At 39.3% G+C, this 22,076-nt stretch overlaps 1 protein-coding gene across 1 annotated transcript in view; it reads right to left on the reverse strand.

Moving 5' to 3' along the window:
* adgrg6 (adhesion G protein-coupled receptor G6) overlaps window positions 1–22,076 on the reverse strand; it is a 102,088-nt gene that overhangs the window by 23,903 nt on the left and 56,109 nt on the right. The window contains exons 7-24 of the mRNA XM_053336468.1: window positions 15,002–15,090; window positions 13,879–13,931; window positions 13,164–13,199; window positions 12,800–12,948; window positions 12,583–12,694; window positions 11,179–11,267; window positions 9,237–9,301; window positions 9,011–9,147; window positions 7,901–8,066; window positions 7,616–7,762; window positions 7,397–7,513; window positions 6,748–6,793; window positions 5,578–5,684; window positions 5,041–5,168; window positions 4,073–4,341; window positions 2,843–2,945; window positions 2,581–2,731; window positions 1,406–1,538 (exon numbers count right to left, since the gene is read on the reverse strand). Coding sequence (XP_053192443.1) covers window positions 1,406–1,538; window positions 2,581–2,731; window positions 2,843–2,945; window positions 4,073–4,341; window positions 5,041–5,168; window positions 5,578–5,684; window positions 6,748–6,793; window positions 7,397–7,513; window positions 7,616–7,762; window positions 7,901–8,066; window positions 9,011–9,147; window positions 9,237–9,301; window positions 11,179–11,267; window positions 12,583–12,694; window positions 12,800–12,948; window positions 13,164–13,199; window positions 13,879–13,931; window positions 15,002–15,090 — 2,097 coding nt within the window. The remainder of the gene's footprint in view (window positions 1–1,405; window positions 1,539–2,580; window positions 2,732–2,842; window positions 2,946–4,072; window positions 4,342–5,040; window positions 5,169–5,577; window positions 5,685–6,747; window positions 6,794–7,396; window positions 7,514–7,615; window positions 7,763–7,900; window positions 8,067–9,010; window positions 9,148–9,236; window positions 9,302–11,178; window positions 11,268–12,582; window positions 12,695–12,799; window positions 12,949–13,163; window positions 13,200–13,878; window positions 13,932–15,001; window positions 15,091–22,076) is intronic.

Genomic DNA, 22,076 nt, shown 5'->3' on the forward strand with positions numbered 1-22,076 from the left:
CGTGACTGACTCTTGCTGGTTGTCGCTCGCACTGCGTTAGAGGATATTTGCACAGTGTGACGGGCGCTGGGCTGCAAATCCAAGTTTTAAACCAGTGATGTCAAACATGCGGCCCGTGGGCCAGATCCAGCCCGCCAAGGGGTCCAATCCGGCCCACTTTCCTTATTCCTCCCTTCCTTCCTTACTGTTTTATTTTCCTTCCATCTTTCCTTTCTCCCTTCCTTCCTTCCTTCTTTCCTTCCTTCCTCCCTTCCTTCCTTCCATCTTTCCTTTCTTCCTTCCTTTATTCCTTCCGTCTTTCATTGATGTCTTCTCTTCCTTCCTCCTTCTTTTCTTTCCTTCCTTCCTTCTGCAAATCCAAGTTTTAAGCCAGTGATGTCAAACATGCGGCCTGTGGGCCAGATCCGGCCCGCCAAGGGGTCCAATCCTCCTTCCTTCCTTACTGTTTTATTTTCCTTCCATCTTTCCTTTCTCCTTTCCTTCCTCCCTTCCTTCCTCACTTCCATCTTTCCTTCCTTTATTCCTTCTGTCTTTCATTCCTGTCTTCTCTTCCTTCCTCCTTCTTTTCTTTCCTTCCTTCCTTCTATCTGTCCTTCCATCTTTCCTTCCTGAAAATGAGATTGACACCCATGTTGTAAGCCCATATGAACGCCCCATAACTTGACGGCCAAACTACATTTTTAATTTCCAGATATGAGTTGTGATTTGCCTAAAGTCCTGTATTAATTGTGCCCTCTTCTCCGCCCTTTGCTTCATATAAAAAGCATGTTACACTTAAATAATCTCAACACTTTAAAGTACTCCATGGACTCTGACTGTTACAACATCAGAATCCTGCTTCCAAAAAATGGACTCCATCCATGTTTTGATAAATGAAACCTCCCCAGACGTCCTTGTTCTGTCCGAAACATTTGCTTTCATCTAAAATCCCAAATAATGACATTACCATAGATGGATAAAATTGTTTTTAGATGTGGTTTAAGTAGTAAGGGAGGCAGAGTCCTGATTTATGGAAAAAGACTACCTCACTGTCCATGAAATCATCTCTTACTCAAAGCACAAGAAATATGAATTATATTGTTTTGGACCTCTGTTTTAGGAGGAACATGCATGTGACCATTGTTGGTATGTATCATCCCCCTTTCGCCCCCTGATGCTTTATCAAAATAATAATGGGGGATTTTAACCTGGGCTCGCTCTCTGACAGCTGAACTTACTCCAGCTACAACAGTCTGGTTAGCACTAGTCAATGATAACATGTCTCCTCCCTGCATAAAAAAACAATTTTGTTCTGCTCTCTTCACTGAACTCTCAAAAGCGTTTTGATACCACTAAACATGAAATCCTATTTTATAAACTACAACGATGTAGATTTACACAGAGTCACGCCTAACTGCTGAGTTACCTTGCAGCGAGTTGAAGATGGAGAACAGGTAAATGAAGGCCAGACTGACGGGTCCCCAGGCGAACAGACCGAAGCCCCATGTCATACCCAGCAGGAAGGTGAGACTGACGACGCTCCGCAGGTTTCGTAGGACCTGAAATCACAACAGAAGAGCGAGAAACTTTACTTTGAGGGGCCTCTGAATTTCGTTTTTTAACAGAGTAAGTTGGTTATTTTATATTAACACTTACATACAGTTCATATTCTGACTCATAATTAGTCTTTACACTAATTTACATTAATAAAAGCCACATCAGTCATTAATAATAATATTCAACATGTTTGAATGCTGATTTTTGATTTTTTTTATTAACACAGGTCAAATTTGTACATTTGCATAGATCAGCTGCACAAAAATTAAAAACATAATGCATTTTATTTTCATTATTCTATACTGCGGGTCACATTAGGAAAAGTCCAGCTAATAGAAATGTGTATTGGGTGTTTTTACAGCTCTCAAATGGGTCAAACTAGTGTCTGCACACGTGTTCTTGTTTAATGTGTTGTGAGTTTTAATATTTTTCCTTCCTGTTTTATTTTATTCTTCCTTTCCCATAATTTTTTCTTTACTCCTTTCTTTCCTCTTCATCTTTTACTATCTTTAGCATCTTTTACATCTTCTCTTATTGTCTTCACATTCTTTTATAAGAGAACATTTATGAATATTTAACAGGTTGCTGGGTTTTATCATCCTACTTTTACCATCTTATATTTTATTGAACTTTATTTTATACCCAAGTGTTTTTTATTTTATGAATCTGTGTTTTTATTTGCTTTTCTTGTCTTAATTTGAAACTTTGGCAAGAAAGTTTATTGTCGTATATTACCATTAAAATAATCATGCTGCTGTTTTAACCATGAATACAAATTTTTAAAAAAGAAAAAGAAAAATTTGCATATTCGGATTCTGCTTTGGAAAATGGCAACTAGATGAATAAATAAAGAAAAGAAAGTGCAATATCATCTTTTCTTTGCACACTCTGTTGGTTATTGCTGCTTATAATTATTTAAATGTTCTTTGTTAATAGATAATGTGAAAGTGCTCCAGTTTTAAATCAATGATTACTTGCAATAGAGAATAAAGAAACCTGACACATTCGAGATGAGGTTTGTGACTGGTGACTTTGACTACAGACCTCCTCTCGTAGTGTGCGGTTGCTGCGTTTCCCGTTGCGGCCGCAGATCTGCAGCATCACCACGATGAACATGGCCACGTTCAGCAGAAACACCAGACAGAAGTAACCGACGCAGGTGGTGTAGAAAACAGCTTTATTATCGATCCAGCAGCTGAGGAGAGAAACACCAACTCTGAACCATGATCGCTCAACTGTCACACTAACATATGTTTGACTGTAGATAATTACACTGATTTATTATTGTAATTGAGTGGTAACTTACAAATCTGAGGATGCCTCTCCTGTGTCTCCTTTGCCATACTTCTGCAGTCTGTAAGAGTTTTTATCCACTGCAACAACAATCCCCACCAGCACAGCAGGAAGACCTGAAGGAAGAATCATCATCAAACATCATCAGAAATCCAGTATCGTTTTCCTTGAATCTTCGTTGCTGTAATGCCATTTATATGTGCTGCTGTCTGTTGCTGTATTTGTATGACTAACGATAAAAATCACAAATTGGCAGTGTCACAGAAAACTCTTTATGGTGTCTTTGAAGTTTGTGACAAAAATGTTCGCTGCTGGACATGAGAAATTGAGCAAATAGAGATAGAAGAAGACTTCATGGGAAGGTAGTAAAATACTTAAAGGTGTGTTCAAACAGAAAATCAACCAATTAGACCACTGAAGCCAGCCAGCTGTAAGATAGCTACAGTAGCATGATATGCACTGACCACTGACTGTGAATTGAATTTTAGAGTCAGCATGATTGCATATGAAGTCAATGGAAAGACATGATTAGGTGCAAATTTGCATGGAAGGATGCAAGGAAGACGGAGCAAAACATTTAATATATTTCTGTAAAACTAATTATATGATAGATTAGATAGTTGTGTCACTAAACATTGGTTATGTTGTAGTGGGACATTATATTATATATTATATACTCTGGAGTACTGTGCTGTTGTCTTTCTGTCTTAAATGGGAATGTCCTCTGTTGTTATATTTGTCTGACAGTTGCCAGAGAAACACAAGTAATATCCAACATAATGATAAACTAAACTAACATAAATGGTCCAACAGTCAAATGCACACAAATATTAAAACCAAAAAAAGACAACCCCCCCCAAAACACACAGACAGTGCATTCAAACAGAAAGCAAGGACAATTTTAGCACCTAAATATGCAGCAGAAAAATATAGTAATAAAATAAAATTCAAAAACTTTTAAAAAGTAATTAAACTAATCACCACCTTACTAAACAGGCATCGCAAAATTTAGCATGAGAGGGGTTAAAGCAAAAACTTCAGAGCCATCTGTAAATGTTTAGATTGAGGTATTTATTTAATCACATGCATTGATTTTTAACAAGCACTGGATGTTGAGAGAGCCTGACTGCATTGCACAATGGAGTTCAATTGAGTTAACCAACCTCATAGCACATAGAATAAACAAAAGTATAACAGTCACTATTTTAGCATTGCAACATATTTAAAACCAATGGCCACTCACCCCATCCGACGATGCAGAACTTGAGGATGTATCTGCGTATGTAGGTGTTGAAGACTTTGACCAGAGCGATGTACATGTGAATGGACTCCAGCCCCATCCAAGTGAATGAGGTCAGCAGGAAGTAGTGTAGGAAGATGGCCACCGACATGCACAGCCAATCGGTTTCCAGACTGGCCAACCAGCTGTCCAATAGGAACACCATGTTGAGGAAGAGCAGGGATGTGCTGAGGTTCATCAGGATCTTGGAGGGGTAGTCACGCCGCAGTTTTCTGTGGGGAGGAAAAGGAAAATAGATGTGGTTGAAACTGGATTCTGTTTACAACCTTATTTGTGGCGGTTTCAGCTCATTTTCAGTTTCACATATTCACAGTCACTCATCGTAACCACCTAAACAATTGGTTAGTTACATTTATTTTACATACAGTGTAGCTGCTGGAAAAAGTTCTCATGTTTCTCAGATTGTTGCCAATAATCTGAGGTTTTGATGCCTCCTTAAGTCTGAATGAAAGGTTTCTGTGAGCTTATCAAGGGAAGTAAATTATGGACATACATACGTTAACTGTAGATTAAAATGAGTCTAGTTAATAATCCAGTTCAGCAAAGCTCAGAACATGGATAGCACATTATGTAGATCAGTTTGAAATGTTCAGTGTTGATTTTACTGCTCCTTTTTAAAGCCTTGCAAGGCCAGGCACAGATAAGTTGTTAAGTTCCTAAAGTGGGAAAACCCCCTCTGTATTTCTCCTGTTATATGGCTACAGCAATGCCACAGAGTTGTACAGCACTTACTCAAACTGGGAGGTTTATGGATCCAGGTAGACTTTAAAAAACAGACTTTTTTGGTGTTTTAATAGGCAAACTAGTGCTGTAGCTGCAGTCTGTTTAACACACTTAGGGAAAGACCTTAAAATATGCCCACTATGGGAAATAATGAGCAGCACAGTCCTGCAGCTGAACAGCAGACTCACTCGAAGGCGATGTAAGTGAGCAATGTGGCAGCGGAGAAGATGGCGGAGATGCCGCAGCCGATGTAGGTGATGAAAGTCAGAATCCTGTTGTTATGCTGATCGATGTGAGGTGAAACTCCAGAGATGTCCTGGAGAGAAAGAGGCAGAGGGAAATGTAGTATGGTCAGATCACTTTAAGGACTTTATGGCACTTCACAAATGTTCAAACAGAAAGAGGAAGAGATGAAGAAGAGAACAAAAACCAAACTAAACTAAAAAATATTTACTGTTCCACATCTGTCTTCTTGTTTTATATTGTTTGGTTTAATAATAACTCTTAATGTTCTGAAAGACATTATTTCATATGCGATAAACATGTGAAAAATGAAGAGGACTGTAAAAATAACCAGAAATCATTAAAAATTCAGTGAATGCTTGAGAAATTTTGCAGTTTTTAAAAGACAACTGGGAGAAGTGCGTCAGGACAGCTGAGAAAAATCTGCAAGACATTTTTTGTTTTATTTCTAGCATGTGTAGTTCAGTGAGTGTGAGTGTTACCATGAGGATGCCAAAGTGTGTCAGGTGGTTACAGAGACAGATGGTCTTGTTGCTGGTGGATTCTTTGGATGCGTTGCAGCCTCTGCTGTTCCAACCTCCGGCTCCATCTAGTGGCAGCACAGAGGTGTTACATCACAGTCACCTCAGTACCTTTGACACTTAAAAGCTTTAAATAAGGCAGTAAATGTTTGTTTGTGAAGAAGATACTGAAAGAAAATGTTGTTGGAGATTTAAAAGATGTGTCTTTTCAAGGGGGAGTCTTAAAACAATATCAGATTAACACCTAAATGTGTTTTTCATGCTGCTATCATTCCTATTGTTCATACTGTCACTGCACCTTCTGTGTAAGTTGGCACCAAAATCCAGTGTGTCCACAGTCATGTTGTGCAAAAATGCAATTAAACATTCATCTGAAGCTTGTATGAGGCTTCAGCAGTCTGAGTTAGTCATAACAAATGGATATCTGACACATTTACAGTCTTTTTAGCATCAAATTCCCTCTTAGTGTTTCCCTGCTGAGCTGTGGTGGAAGTATAGAAACAAAAATACTTTGGCACTAAAAAGACTAACATTGAAAGATATCTACTTGATTTGAATCATTTGGACAGATATAAAGCTTCAAATTTTCACACAGAAGGAGGACTGTGGATTTTGTCCTCCATGACTTACATTTTAAGTGCATTATGAAGGGATCTTCTAATGGTCAGTATGAACAGGAGGAATAATTACAGCAAGAAAAAACTATTTGGTACCTGACTGTTGTTTTAAGATAACCTTGAAAAATTGTCAGTTTGCGTGTCTACAAGTGTGCTTAACTCTGGACATTTGTGAGCTAGGGTTAGGGTTAGGATTAGGCACTGTTTCTTCAGCCTACATTAGTTAAAATTCTCAAACTGATGAATATAAAACTGACTGGACACTCAAGAAAACTCTAAACCTGATGAAGTCAACATCTGCAGGAAGGAGGTGACAGAGCCACTGACAGATACCAAAAAAGTTATTTCACAACCAGCAGAGTCCCAGTAGATGAGACTTTAACAGATGGGATGCTTTTCTCAGAGCACTTGCGGTATATTGCTTCTTGTGGAGAAGTGAATGACTCCCTGCAGATGTGAGGACCTGTACTGAATCTAAAACATTCATAGTGACGACAGATGTAGACAGACTTACGGTTCATACTGAAGTCCCAGAACATGCAGATTGGCTTCACGTTGGGCTGACAAGATAGAAGAAAAATTAAATAGCATTAAGTTTGTGAGAGTAGCCGCTCAGATCCAACTTATAATCATTAGTCATGGAGAAGATCAGCTGGTAACTGGTTTAATTTCTAACATGATGTATTAGATTGAAGACATTTTCTTTACGAGATATTTTGTGTAAATTGTCCAGTAAGCTTCAATTAATATATTTAATTACCTATTTACTGAATTCTCTTTATACTCAAGACCATAAAAACTGGATTTTATAAATAAAAAATAAAGAGAAAAGACAAAAAAGCAACAAAATAAAATACAGTAGGAGAAAATTAAATTAAATTAAATTAAAAACAAATTAAAATTACACAAAAAAATAAGATACGAAAATCAGAAGAAGAATGACAAAGAAAATAACAGTAAACAAAAAAATGTATAAATTGAATCGTAAGTCAAATTAAAAAGAGAAAAGCTAATAAATAAAGGTAAAAAATATGAATGGAGAACAAACGAAATAAAAAGAAGACAAAACATACAATCAAAGAAGATGCAATGCAACTGAAATGTGATGCAATAAAAAGCACAATACCACTCAAACACACACTAGTAGACAGTTTAATCTGTACCTGTTCAGTGAGGTGAGCGATCTCGATCTCTACTGGATCATCGAGGTTATAAATGGAGAAGTTCCCAACGCTGCTGGCCACGACATAGCTGTTCAAAAACTTATCGTTCTGCTTTTTCTGAAAGAGAAGAAAGAAAATAAATCAATACTTCTATTTCTTCCTGGTTGTTTATTTCTTAATTTTTTCCCCCATGATGTGACCTGAGGCGGACTGACTGACCTGGAAGAGGTTTATGTTGTTGAAGAACATGAAGTTGATTCTGGACATAGATGATTTGTCGGCTGTGTTTAGAGAGGCTCTCGACAGCAGAGATGCAGGGAGGGTGACCTGAGCTAACGGGTTAACTCTCTCCGATTCAAAGTGAATCTGAGCGATGAGTGGAGACAATCAACAGTCAAACAGACATAATATAAGCCATTTTCTATCTACAGGTGACAATAAGAAGGTTTCCTATAATAAAATAGACCTTGGTGAACAGATGAAGCCTGACAGTCTCTGTGTTACCTGTGGGTCGGTGGTGTTTGGAAGCATGAAGGCGCTAAAGGACGTCCCGTTGAACGCAGTGGTGTTGAGGGCCGAGACTCCCACAGCTAGATGCTTGGAGGTGATACTGATGGACGGGCCATCGAACTCTATCTTCTGAGCCAGCTGATCAACAGCCTTCAGAGCTCTGCGGGAGGGACACAGACAGAAAGACAGTAAATTAGTATAAGTTTTCTGACTAGAGTAAAACAAATCAATGATTAAAAAAAAGAAGAAGAAAAAAGTATGATGCAGTACAATGTAGGTAAAGTAAACAAGAGCTCAGCAAAGGACAGTGAAGTACATTAAAGTTCTTTGCAGTACAGTAGAGTAGAGGTACAGTACAGTAAAGTAAAGTACCAAAGAAGTAGAGCACATTAGTAGTACAGTAGAAGTTAGGTAGGGCTCTTAGAGCTCTTAGCTTATGCTGCTATAGGCTTAGACTGCCAGGGGACTCCCATGATGCACTGAGCTCCTCTCTCCTCCTCCCTCTCTCTCTCTATCCATCCATCTATATCCATTAACATTCATGTACTATTAATGCATTAAATAACCTAAACTTCTTCCCCGGAGTTGTCTGTGCTTTCTGGTCTCACAGATAATCTGGGCCTGTAGACGTCCGGATGACAGATTCCAGTCCCGGACCTTCAATGTGCTTCATTGTTGATTTTCATTGTGCTTCTCTCCTCTATCCTTCCTTTCTCTCCTCTCATCCCCCTCTCTCTCTCCTCTCCTTCCTCTCTCTCCTCTCCTTCCTTTCTCTCCTCTCAACCCCAACCGGTCGAGGCAGATGTCCGCCCACTTCTGAGTCTGGTTCTGAGGTTTCTCCCCGTTAAAAGGGAGTTTTTTCTTGCCACTGTTGCTCATGTGGGAATGTTGGGTCTCTTTAAAGTTAAAACCTGAAGAGTTCGGTTTAGAACCTGCTCTATGTGTAAAGTGCCTTGAGATAACTTTGTTGTGATTTGGCGCTATACAAATTGACAAGATTGATTGATTGATTGATGATAGAATACAGTAGCGGTAGAGTGGAGCAGTACAGTACAGTAGAGTAGAGTACAGTAGTAGAGTGGAGCTAGCAGATGATGAACGTACGTCCCGGAGGTGGCAGCGAGCACCGTCTCGGAGCTCGTCATGACATTGGAGATGATGGTGACGACGGTGGAGGCCAGTGTGGAGTTGATCTTCGCTACATTCACCAGCTGCCCCACCTTCGTCACCACTTTGGACACCTGGAGAGAGACGCAGCACATGAAGAAGAATTTATTCCACCTCCATCTCCGCAGATTGTTCAATCAAACATAGAAAAGTGGACTCTCACCTCTTCATTGGACAGCTCGTTGTTGGAGATGACGGCGAGTTGACCGGCCACATCAGCTGCATTTTCTGCACAAAAACACACAAAATGACTGATTTAGCAAAGAAGGTACATATATTTCATTTTAAACACACAACTTCATAGGAAAGTGCAAAACAGGTAAAAGAAATGGAGTAAAAATAGGAGGCTGGGATGTGTCAAATATTCAAAAATGGTTTGGTGAAGCAGATTTTATGATCACATCAATCCAGTACTATAATTCTCCTGTTTCTCTTCTATTATGTCTTAATAGATCGGACACAGTTTAAACTATGATCCACTGAAAAGGAGTTATCATGATTTCATCTCCTGCATAAATCAGCAGAATACAGAGTTGTAACGGACCAGCCTGATGTGTGTGTTACTCTGTAGTGAGAGGCTGCAGAGTTGTCAACATATCTGAATGAAATGAGAAGCTGGGGTACAGTACAGTGTGTTTTTAGAGCATCATCTCTCAAACCAGCTGCCTCCTGTGGCCGACAACGACGCTATGAGAGCACTGAGACCGAACCAAAAACAGTAAAGTTGAAGCCGGACAGCTAAACAATGAGCTGAAACTCACTATAAAGCTCCATAAAGCCGAGAAGAGCTGTAGAGTCGCTGGTAATTCTCTGTAGGTTCATCGCTACGAGCAACGACCAACACATTACACACTGACAGCTCAGACACTGTTATTATGAAAATATGGATTATAGCCACTTTAACCACTTTAAGTGTTAATTTGAGATGCAGATTCAAACACATCTACAAGTCGGTGGGTGTTTAAATGAGACAGTTTATCTAGTTTCTACATTATTGCACCATTTAGAGCTTTTTCTTTATTGCACGACTCAATAAACAACCAGCTCAACCTTCACAGTTCTAGTGTAAGGAAGGAGGCACTGCTGGTCTTTATGTTTCCCTTTTCATGTGCTTATGATTGAGCTCTTTTATAGCACTTCAAATTTTAATTGTTCATTTTGCACTGTATGTTCTTTTAATAAGTTTAAAGCAAATCATTATTTTATGCTGCACTCTCATATTTTATGCTCCATTTAAGTCTAGCTTTTTGTTGTAATTGGGTTTTCTTGTTTATAATTGTATTTTTAAAAGCATTTTTTAAAATGTAAATCACAATAAGTTGCCCCTGTGTATGAAATGTGCTATATAAATAAACTTTGCCTTTGGTCTTTTATTTTATTTTCTTACACGGTGGATTATATTTTACTTCTCTCATCGTAGGTTATGTTCAATATCTTAGTTTGACTTGGCATCCGAGCGCACCGCTGCATTGTCTGGTCGATCATGACTTACATTGATCATGTTGGTCATGTGATTGCAGCTGTGTGCTTTACTTTGCATGAATGCACCACAGCATTGCCTTGAGGACCATGTGCTCATTGATCATTAATGCACTGTGTGATTACAGCTGAGTGCAGCAGTTTTTGCACTAATGCACCACTGCATCGTCTTGCTGGTTATGTTTTATTATGTATTGCTTGACTGCAGCTTTGTGTAGCACTTTTACCCCAAGACAAATTTCCCCATGGGATATTAAAGTTTATCTTATCTTGTCTTATTTGCACCAATGTTTAATGTTGTTGATAAAATTAATAAGTGTCAGCAGAAGGATGTTGCTCCAAAAACAGATGTTTATTCTCAGACCTGATTTCCACCAAAATACCAACAACTTTCTTTGCATTGCCTAATTGTAAAACCGCCCTCCTGTTTGTTCTTCTCCTTCCATCTGTGCACTCTGCAAACACTCTGAGAAAATGGAGTTACTGAATCTGTGCTATCTATCTCTATTATTTGTTAAATTTGTATATATACATATATATTTTTCTGGTTTAGATTCTGCCCTTCTTGCATCAATTTAACCTTGTGATTTACTCTGAGTTTGAGATTGGCTGATGGCTGAGCGTACCTGCTGACACCTCGATTGTGTCGATGTCCGTGCAGTTACTCAAGTCTGCCTCTGACCAGTAGGAGGAGTAGTTCTGTTTATTAATCAAACTGAGAAACAGAGAGACAAAGAGAGCATGACGACATGAACAAGACAGTTTAGATTTCAGGTGAAAATTTAGTATGAAAACTGTTGACATTATCTGTGTATTACATTTGACAGTGGGAAGAAAGAAGGAAAGTTATAAATAAAAGAAAGTCTTTAATAATCATGTTTCTGCCTTATTTCTGTTGGCAGCTCAGACAAATACAGACTATTTGAGAACTGACATATTAGGCTTTTAAGGGACCTGCAGACATCTTGGCCACTGTATCAATAACTCATAGATCACTATCAGTGGTGCAATAGCTCATGAGGGAAAAGCAAAATAAGTTCAGAAGATGAACTAGTCTGATTTATCAACAGCAGACAGTATCTTCCACTTAATAACCTTCTGGATGGGGTTTAATAAAGATCCCCAGTAGACAGCTTTGACTGCACACCACAGTGTGAGTCAGCAATTTGTTAGCACAAGGTGAGAGCAAACTGATCTATTGTTTGGTTTTCAGTGATTAATGCAGAATAGCTCGCTGTATCATCACGCTCAGAGGGAGAGCTCAGGGAATTAGATTTCAAGGCATGTTCTGTGCTGTAAATATCAGGATGAGGGTGACCCTGGTTGAAAACTGCTTCACTTTACAATCTCACAAAGAGCAGAAAAGACTAACTTTTTTTCCTAAAAGTATTATTGCTGAATTATTGTTGTTTTTCTTGTGAGGACGGTTAAGTTTTCCATTTCTTTATAGTGTCATTGCTGTGTGGTAAATAGGCTAAATTTGCATTGCTGGGTGAACAAAACATACATTTAACCACAATAAATGCATGAGCTGCAACGATTAACATCAAATAATCAATTTTGGAGTTTCAGACAGTTCAGATCAACTTGAGCTCAAGGAAAGTAATGAGCATTCATAATTATTCATTATTATTAAATCCAATACATAATCTGTAGATTAATGCATTATGAAAATTATTGTTAGTTGCAGCCCTGATAAATTTATGATAAGCTAACAAACTCAGGTCTCTCAAGTTGATTTTTATAACATCTTGAAATGACTGGAAACCAAACAAACATCAGGCAGGAAAAACAAACTTAAAAAATGGAAAATTTGATCAAGGATTTTGAAAATGATGGTTCTTTAAAAACTTTTAATAAAATGTTCTATTCTGTTCAATAAAACAGTTTCTGCTCTAATAAAAGGATCTTGATATAGTTTTAAGCCAAATTCATTCAGTTCAGATTTGTGTCATATGTCTCTGTGGATGTGTGTGTGTGTGTGTGTGTGTGTGTGTGTGTGTGTGTGTGTGTGTGTGTGTGTGTGTTACCAAGTCCTGGAGGTGCTCTGCTCCTTGTTGGGGAAACAGGGCAGGTTCTGAGTGACGGTGGGTCTGCTCTCAGGCCAGCGGTAGTGTGGCTGACTCTGCTCTGGACAGTTGTCTGTTGTCAGGAGTGGACGGAGCAGAGCAGTTATTCCACAACATACAAAACATATGAAAGAGATTAATTAAATACACGCTAAGCAAGAGAGACAAAGTTTCTCACCAATTAATTTGACATCGAGGGGGGTGGTCTGCATCTGCAGGCTGTTACCTATCTGTTCCTTATTACTGGCCAGTCTGGCAGACACAGTAGCTTCCCCCAGACTCTCACTGGTGATGTAAGAATAAACCAGCAGGGCCTGGCACGAATAACTAGAGGCAAGAGTGGAGATTAAAAAAGACTTGTACTGCTGCTGACAGTGTGGACTCAAAGCTTTGAAAGGATTATAACAGACAACAATCTGAATCATGCACAAAAACTAGTTTGAAATAGAAACACCCCAGAAACTCTGAGGGGGATAAAAATAGCTGATATATGAAGTATATAACAAATTCAATGCAGCAAAGTCACAAAATGATTGTTTTACCTTGTTTTACCTCCAGTCTTTACCCCAGGCTGGACACTGGAGAGAAGGAGGGTTGAAAGAGGTGAGAAAGCAGCAGTGGGAGTCATTTTAAGAGGAGGAAGATGTTTGCCTTTGTTATACACTGTATGTACACTTTGGGCTGAAATAAGTTCCAAATGTAAGGTTTTAAAAGCCCTTCAGTGCAAAATGACCATTATACATCTGTGAGGTCAATAAAAGCCCTGAAATGTTTTCTCTAAAACACTGTTGGATCTGTTTTGGAATAAAATAATTTCTACTGATGTTATTAACACTCCTGTTGTCCTCGAGTCAAGGATGGAAGGGAGGAAGAAGGAAGGATGGAAGGGAGGAAGAAGTAAGGAAAGGAGGGAGGAAGGAAGGAAGGAAGGGAGGAAGGGAGGAAGAAGGGGAGGGAGGAAAGGAAAGAAGGAAGGGAGGAAGGAAAGGAAGGAAGGACGGAGAATAGAAGGAAGGAGGGAGGGAAGGAGGGACGGGGGGAGGGAGGGAGAAAGGAAAATAGGAAGGGAGGAAGTAAGGAAAGAAGGACAGAGGAAAGAAGGAAGGGAGGAAGGAAGGAAGGAAGGAAGGAAGGAAGGAAGGAAGGACGGAGGACGACATGAGGGTTAAAATATCTGCATTCTGATACAACTCCCCACTATCAAGTATTTGCAAACATCAATTCTTTAGCACCACAGATGAATCTTAGATGCTTTACCTGACAGAGTCGATATAGACTGCATGTGTCCAGTTCTGAAATGTTTTATTCAGCTGTAAGGGAAAAAAACAACGAATAAAATTAGTTTCTTAACCAATAACATAAACTGGTATTATTCTAGATTTCCATCCTCTCTTATCAACTCCATTTGAAGATTCAAACTAGTTACAGTATCTCCACCGAATGTTTATCTTGATAAGCCAGGCTCCTAATATTCACATAACAGTAGTAGATGGAAGATTTTATTTTGCATTTTTTTGGAAAATTGTTTAAAATTGGCGCTACTGTACATTTGGATTTAAGTTTAAAAGCTGAAATGTTACTTTAACTTCAACTTCAACTTTATTTATATAGCACTTTAAAACAACCACAGCTGAAACAAAGTGCTGTACATAAATAGATAAAACAACACAGGAACATAAAACAATTAACAGGAAATAAATACTAAAATAATGCTTTATTGTTTTTAAAACAAATTAAAAACAATAACTAAAAAAACAAACAAACCATAAAACACTAAAACAGGAACAGAGTCTCACGCACGGTTGAAAGCCAAGGAATAAAAACGGGTTTTAAGACGAGTTTTAAAAATGGACAGTTTAAGTATGCTTTCTACATACTTTCCCACCATTTAATACAACTTTAAGCCTGCATTAATGATGTTTGGTCCACTAGTTTTCAGAAACAAGTAGTGAAGACAACACTGGCATATCAGCACCTTTAAGTTGAGTTGCTTATTTCCACATGCAGCAGTTACAGAGCAACATTATAATTAATTTAGAGTCATGTTTCTGTCCATTTGTCCAATATTCACTCTCTTTTAGCTCTGTTTTTGTTCTCTACCAACTCCTGAGGGAAACATCTGGCTCTTTAGCTGCTAAATGCTCCTTTATGTCCACCAGCTAACTGTCTGTTTAATGGTTGGTGCTGAGCAGGTATAGTGTACAGTGGCCTTTTACAGCTCTTTCTAAGCAAACACTTTAGAGTGCAATAAAAGTGTTTCTGACGTTCTGGAAAATAGTTTCTTGCCATTTGGGGGCCAATGACAGTCACCTTGCATACATTACCTTATAAAGGCATTATAAAGTACAGCACTGGCTGTATAAAGCTGGACATATCTTACCCAGAGAGCCACAGCTTGCTCGATATCAGCCTGTGAGAGCGACGAGCCGCCGTCATCCACCACAAAGGAAAGCCGGTAGTACAGCTCCTCTGCAAATGTAGATGAGTGGAAAGAAAGATACAGAGAGAGAATAGAAAATAATACTTCAGTCTCAATTTGGCACAGGCTATTTCATACGTATAATGGAACTTTTTTTTTTTTTTTCATTTTCGCACCAATGCCACATAGCAGGAGATGAATCGAGCAGTTGGAGCTAATCGAGTTATGTAAATATCCAATTTTACAGTGTAAAATGATGAAGGGGGGCGGGGGTAGTGTGTGTGGGGGTGGGGGGTGGCAGTCATTATGGTGAATGGGATCATTTTGAGTGTGTTAGGAATCAGAATAAGCTAAAGAACAGGTTTTCTGCCAACTGCTCTCTATCCGACTGTATCTTTAACTAAAAAATATATATATTTTTTAATGGATTTTACACTTTTAAACACATCTGTGTGGCTGTAGTCTGGCACCTCAAATATTTACTCCTCAATAACAGAATAACCAACTTAATCCCAAAATAAACACATATTGGATATAGAGACATATACAGCCTACTACTATTACTAAACCTTTAAACACATGGATGATTCTACTCTTAAAAATCTAAATATATAATTATTTATTAGGCAAATGTCTGAAGATGGTCCATAATTATAAAAATCTGTTATTTTATAGGTTTCTAATTGCAGAAAAGGTAAAGTTTTGATGATTTTACGCTGATTTTCTTCATATATGTTGAGTTGTATACTTGCCTTTAGCTCTATTTTACAATATTGTATGTTTAGATGACTTGCTGCATTTTGATTAAAAGTCTGAAGGTTAGAATTGCAATTAACTGGTATAACTGGTATTAATTAATGTACCAATTGAGCTTGGGCAAAATGATGGACCTTTAAAATAAAAGTTTTACCAAATAGGTTTTATTTGACCATGGAAAAGTATCCTAATTACCTTCTTTCTACCTATCATTTGGCTGCCATCACCCCATTAATTCTGGAGAACACTCAGATAATTAAGTACACCTCGCTAAAACTAATACAGTGCAATAAAAAAGCAATAAAATCAAACCCTTGTACTTATTATATTGAGACATAATGTTCAATGTTTGAGTCTTTTCTAAAAGGTTTTCATTTATTTCTTGTTGGTCTGGTGTGTGGTGATGTAGAGGTGTGGGTGTTTTGTCAATTATGTTGTTTGTTTAATTATTGCTATTATTATTTTTGTTAAAATGACTCTGTTGAAAACGACTTTGGGGCTTATTCTCTAATTACATTTCAAATAATTCAGCCTTTTGCTCATTTTAGACGGTGTAGTTTGTGCTGCTGTATAATTATATTCCTTTATTCAGACATATGTTTTTAATCTTCCATTATACCAATTGTTATTATACACCAATATAAAAATTATATCCTTCATGAAGGGAGGATTTATTGCAGGGATAGACTGTTAAACTGCACTATTTTTAGCAACAGGCATACCTAATAAACTGGCAACTGAGAGTATATTTGTCTGGATGAGTTGAAATAAATATTAAATCCTCTCCATAAATAATAAGCTAATGAAACATTCTTACCACTACGGCTTAACACATATTAAAATAATGCTTTAAAACTCAGAGCTTTCAACTGGAAATTGGTAAACGACACATGCAGAGTACATAATTACATATTTAACCACAGATCTATGACACTCAGAGACTGTGTATGTAATAACTAACAGACTTGGGTGGTCAGAAAAGTGAAACAGAAATGTCTACTGAACACCGAGAGCTGATTTTCTTTGCTGGAAACATGATGTTGCCTTTTACTTCACAACCATGGAAAGGTCAGATATTTCATAGATTTTTGGACTAGAAGACATAAATACTTATATTTAACGTGAAAAGGCAAAAAGTTCCTGCTGCAATGAACACCAGAGACTCGCGATGATCAGTTGGTAGTACATTGTACAAGTGTCTGTATGTATAACTCAAAAAAGTGTCTTTAGTGTGTCTTTCTCTGTGGTATCAAATTCCTAATTTCAGAATAAATCTTCTTATTCATTACAAAAATGTCTTTGTATAATGACTGAACCTCTTTCATTAGTCAAATAGTTATCTAAAACATTCAACATCTGATCTTCTCTTTAGTTAAAAACACATGTAAATAATGTTGTTAGTCCTATTATCTTAAATAAAGTGAGTTCTCCAACAACAGACACACAGTGTGTTAAGACTCTTATTTAAATGTCCCAAACAGCAGCCTGTTTTTTTTCAGTGATGTGGCATTTTAAAGCCTCCTGCTATGTATCACATTGGCCACTAGGTGTCCCTCTGGTATCTACAATTGTTAGTAGGTGCGATTGAACAGTCAGAAGACTTCTACTCCATCAGTTCTGGTGTGAGACCCTGCAAGCTGCAGACTTTATGTGACATGTTTTTCAGGAGTTTCGGGAGCAGCTGGTCATTTCAAACATTTTGACCAGAGTTATTTACTGTATGAGAGTACAAGCAGCAGAGCAGGACGTCTCTACCAAAAAGCTGAATGGACTGAAAGACTCAGAGAAGAACAGGGAGGTCGAGTCAGTAGGAAATGAGGAGGTAGAGACAGAGGGAAGTCCGTCTCTCTATAGCATAGATGCTGATGATGGGCAGATGAATGAGAAAGTGACAGTGGAAAATAAAAGACAATGGAGAGGAGTGAGGCAGAGTTGCAATAAATTTGTTTGAACTACAAGTACCAGGCTAAATACTGTACTACAGTCTGATTGGACAGCTCTACTCCATGTTAATGTCCTACAAGTGGCCCAAAATCATGACAACCAATCACCAGTCGCCAATACCTGAGGGATCCCATCCAATCTCCTGATTGATAGTAACAGTGTATATATACACCACTACAGCACAGGTCAAATACAAACTAGTGAATCTAATTACAAATATAAAAACTGCTATACTGCAAAACCCATCCACCTCAAGTAGTAATCTAATCATGTATTGAGTCTTAAAATCTTGTTTTTTTTAAAAGGAAAGTGAAAATTATAGGAAAGTGAATCATATGTGAAAATGTAGTATTAGTGTCTTTACTGAAAGACTTTTGTTTTAAATGAAACAATAACACACTATATAGCCAAAAGTGTGTGGACAAATGTACATTACAGCCATATGTCATAGTTCAAACATCATGAATATTAATCTGTTGCTATAACAGCTCACAGCTGGCGTTCCTGTTCATCCAAAAGGTGTTGGATGGGACTGCTGTCAGGGCCAATCAGGCTCTTCCAAACTAAACTGGGAAAACCTGGAGCTGGCTTTGTGCACAGGGGCATTATCACAAATGAGAAAAACACTGTTGGAGCAATTAGAATTAGGAGGCCAGGTCCAAACCATTAAAATTCGGATCCAGACCAGGAGTGCACTAACATATGTGGACAAGGATATCCCTATACTTTTGGCCATATAGTGTATACTGCAATCTGTAAGAATAAGTCATTAAGTTTAGTTTATATTTTCTTGAGTTAAACTTTAAAAAAGACTTTAAGACTTCATACAAATTACTATGATGATTATTTTTACAGTGCATGCTACTGTCATTACAGATGATTGTGTTTTTGATTCTCTACATCTACTGTTTCTTTTGTTACTGCATGACATACTGTTCCCCGATGACAGTCCACACAGACATGTAAAATGAAAGCGTTCTTTACATTGGCATGGAAACGTGGGTTTTGCAGCTAAATCCACAGTAGGGTATCCAGGAATAGGGCGCACCGTGGCCTTTTTGAGGGCGCCGCTGATAGTTGATGTACTGAATGCTTTGAAAGGAGCTGTTGTAGAGGAGTTCTTTGTGGTCAAAAAATGATGAGCATCAACAACCGCCGGTAGTGTAGGGGAAACATGGACATATTTGTCTTTGGTATTGCCGTCACTGTAGTCTCCTGAGCTCTGATTCCCACTGTGATTCGACTTAGCTGTGATCATACTAGGCTTTGAAATGGTTGAATTTGTGTTCACGCTGAGTTCTGGCATTGGTTTGTTGCCTGTCATGTTCCCCTGAGATGCTGCTTCAATTCCTGTGTCTATCAAACTTGTGGCATTTTTATCCTTTGTAGAGTCTGTCATTTCAATTGGAGCTGAAGAAGAGTCTTTGAGTGTTAGAACAGTGGTTGTGTTTGACTTGGAGAGGTATTTTAAGCCAGCTGTATTTGTGGTTTGGTTGTCACTCACAGGAGGAGGGAGCTCCTCAAACCCAGAAAGAAAATTTAGATCTGGGGCATCGATAGAGGAGCCCGAGGTGGAAGGAGGGATATTTAGGCCAGAAATGTGCAGGGGTTGTGGAATAACCAGAGCGGTGGTGGATTGTGTTGTTTCTGCAGCGCTAAGTTTATAACTGGGTTCAGAGGTACTTTGCATTTCAACAACAGCAGCTCCTGGATTCAGACTTCCATTAAACAATGCATCCAGAGTTACATTCTCATTGTTGTTAACTGCTGAAGAAGCCAGTCCGACAGCAGAGACATGTTCATCCGCAATATGGATTTTTGGAACAACATCTGCAGGGTCAAATAAAGTAGAGAGATGTGACAGTTTTCCAGTCACAGTGAGGTTATTTGATGCTTTAAGCAATAACATTGGCCCGTCGACCAACCTGGAAGCATTCATTGACTGTGAGTTGTTTGCAAGCTGTGGCGAAACCTTGTCCTTGTCATACACTTCAGCAGAAACAAGGGGTTGTAAGTGGCTAGATTTCAATTTGTCATGAGGGAGTGAGGTAGCTTGATCCAAAAGAAGTGATTGGCTGACTGTGATGAATTGCTGGACTGACATACTAACAGGGTATGTGGAGGATCTTTGGAAGGACTGCGAGTAGTTGTCCAGAGTGGATTGAGTTGTTGTGGGCTTGCTGTCAGTCGGCCGAGTGGGCAACAAGGGGCCAATCTCTGCCTCTGCCATGCCTGCAGACATCGCTGGCAATGCCGCCTGGGTGGGAAGGAGAGGAGAGAGAGAAGGGTTGATGATAGATGAGACGGGAAGGGAGGAGGTGATAATGGGGGAAGAGATTTCAGGAGAAATGGGAGAAAGGTGAAGAGAGGGAAAAGGAGGTGTGAGGGTTTCTGCAGGAGAAATAGAAGGCAAAACAGAGGGCAAAAGAAGTGAGGAAGAAAGTGGAAAAGAAAAGAAGTGGGATGATTGCTGCAGCAGCCCACCAATGTCAACATGTGCCTCCGCATTTTGTGTGTCCCACCCTGTCGTCTGACTCATGTCTGGTTCCTCACTTGCATCCAAAAACTGGCTCATGTGTCTTTGAGTGGTATGTGCTGAATTGTGTGTGTGAATCAGACGGCTGGGGTGTTCAGTGTGAGTTTGTGACAAGCCTGAGTGGTGCGTATGATCCAGCCCTGAAGCGTGCTGGGGGGTTGCAGTGCTAAGCTGTGCACTCAGTCTACTGTAAAGTGCCAGTGTCTGGGTCTGGGCCACGACAGAAGTGGGGTGATTAAAAGCATCGTCAAAGCCAGCGAGTGCCTGTGAGTCTGTGGGATTAGTGTGAGCACCAGTGGCAGTGTTTGTGTTCACCTGGTTGTTGGTGTATAAACGGGGGATTGCATGTGGCAAATTCCCTGGATCTCTGTTAAAGGTCAGGGTGGAAGTATGTTCTATTTCTGACCCCGATAAAGATTTATGAGCCAAGAAAAAAGTGTCTTCAAACACAGGATTAAGGGAGGATGAGAGGGAAGACACTGTGATTTCATCTCTCTCTGTCCACTCTGTCACCTTGGCAACTTGCATCATTGTGGCAGGAGGAAGAGTCTCTGAAGATACAGTTAGCAACAGGTCGTCAAGGTGATGTGACAAGGGACTCAAAATTGAAAGTAAGGGGTTTGAAGACAAAGAAGCAGAGTGCAAGGGCTGCATTCTTTCATTTGCCTGAAACAGAGCAGGGGGGTGTTCAGAGGCCCAAATGCCAGCTGCTGGCAGTGTTGCAAAGCCAACATCAGACTCGTCTGGCAGATGTGACTGGTCTGGCAGAGTATACATGTCACTCAAGTTTCTCTGATCAGACTGAACCAAGAACTGACTGACAGACAGACCGGCTGCATGAGAAGACGGCCACAAAACCTCAGACGAATCCATCTTTGACTGCAACAAAGTTGGGGATAAGGGTAAATGTGGTGTGGTTACTGGAGAACTGGATGACAAATTCTCCATGGATAATCCTGAGGGAGTTGGGTCAATTTGACTAAAGGAGTCTAAATAAATTTCACTTGGATTAACTCGTGGCCCAGATTGGGCATCAAGGAGTTGATTACTCTCGGAGAAGGGCAATCGACTCCTGAGAGGTTCTGTCAAACTTTTAGAGGACTCCTCAGCAGAAAGTAAGTGGTAGTCAGGGAGCAATGCACCATCAACAAATGGCATCTGAGATTCAGTTGGGGCTTTAGAAAAAAGAGGAAGTGACAACAAAGATGCTGTGTCAACTCTTGTTACCTCAAAGTCCCTTTGAAGGTTTTGGGAGAGAGACAGAAATGTCAACACAGATGGCTGAAACTTCCCGCTAACTCCATCTGAGTCTGGAACGTGATCAGACTCAACAACACCGTCTGTTTCTGAAAGCATTTGCTCAGCTTGCTTAGGTGAGGGAGGTAAGAAGAGGGAGGGTTGCTGAGGAGCAGTGGAGGGTGAAAGAGGAATGGAAGCAGACAAGACGAAAGGAGAGGAAGAGAAAGAAGGGATGGTGTTAGAGGAGTAAAGTGGAGGGTAGGTTTGAATTGGTAAAGAAACAGCAAATGGGGAGACTGACAATGAAGCAGATGCTGACAAAAGGGGAGGAGATGGTAAAGAGGAGATTAAAAGTAAAGGGGTAGATAAGGAGTCAAGAGGGGATACAGAGGTATAAGAAAAAGCTTTCGGAGAAACAGGAGGAGTGGAGAAAAGTGAAGGCCTATTGAGAATGAAGTGAACAGAAGAATGGAGTTGTGTATATGTGTCTGTACTATATATATATAAATTGTTAATCAGATTACTTGTGGCTACTGCAAGTTCAACTTCACTTTCAAACAC

The sequence above is a fragment of the Scomber japonicus genome, chromosome 17, assembly GCF_027409825.1.
Source record: "Scomber japonicus isolate fScoJap1 chromosome 17, fScoJap1.pri, whole genome shotgun sequence".
NCBI lineage: Eukaryota > Metazoa > Chordata > Actinopteri > Scombriformes > Scombridae > Scomber > Scomber japonicus.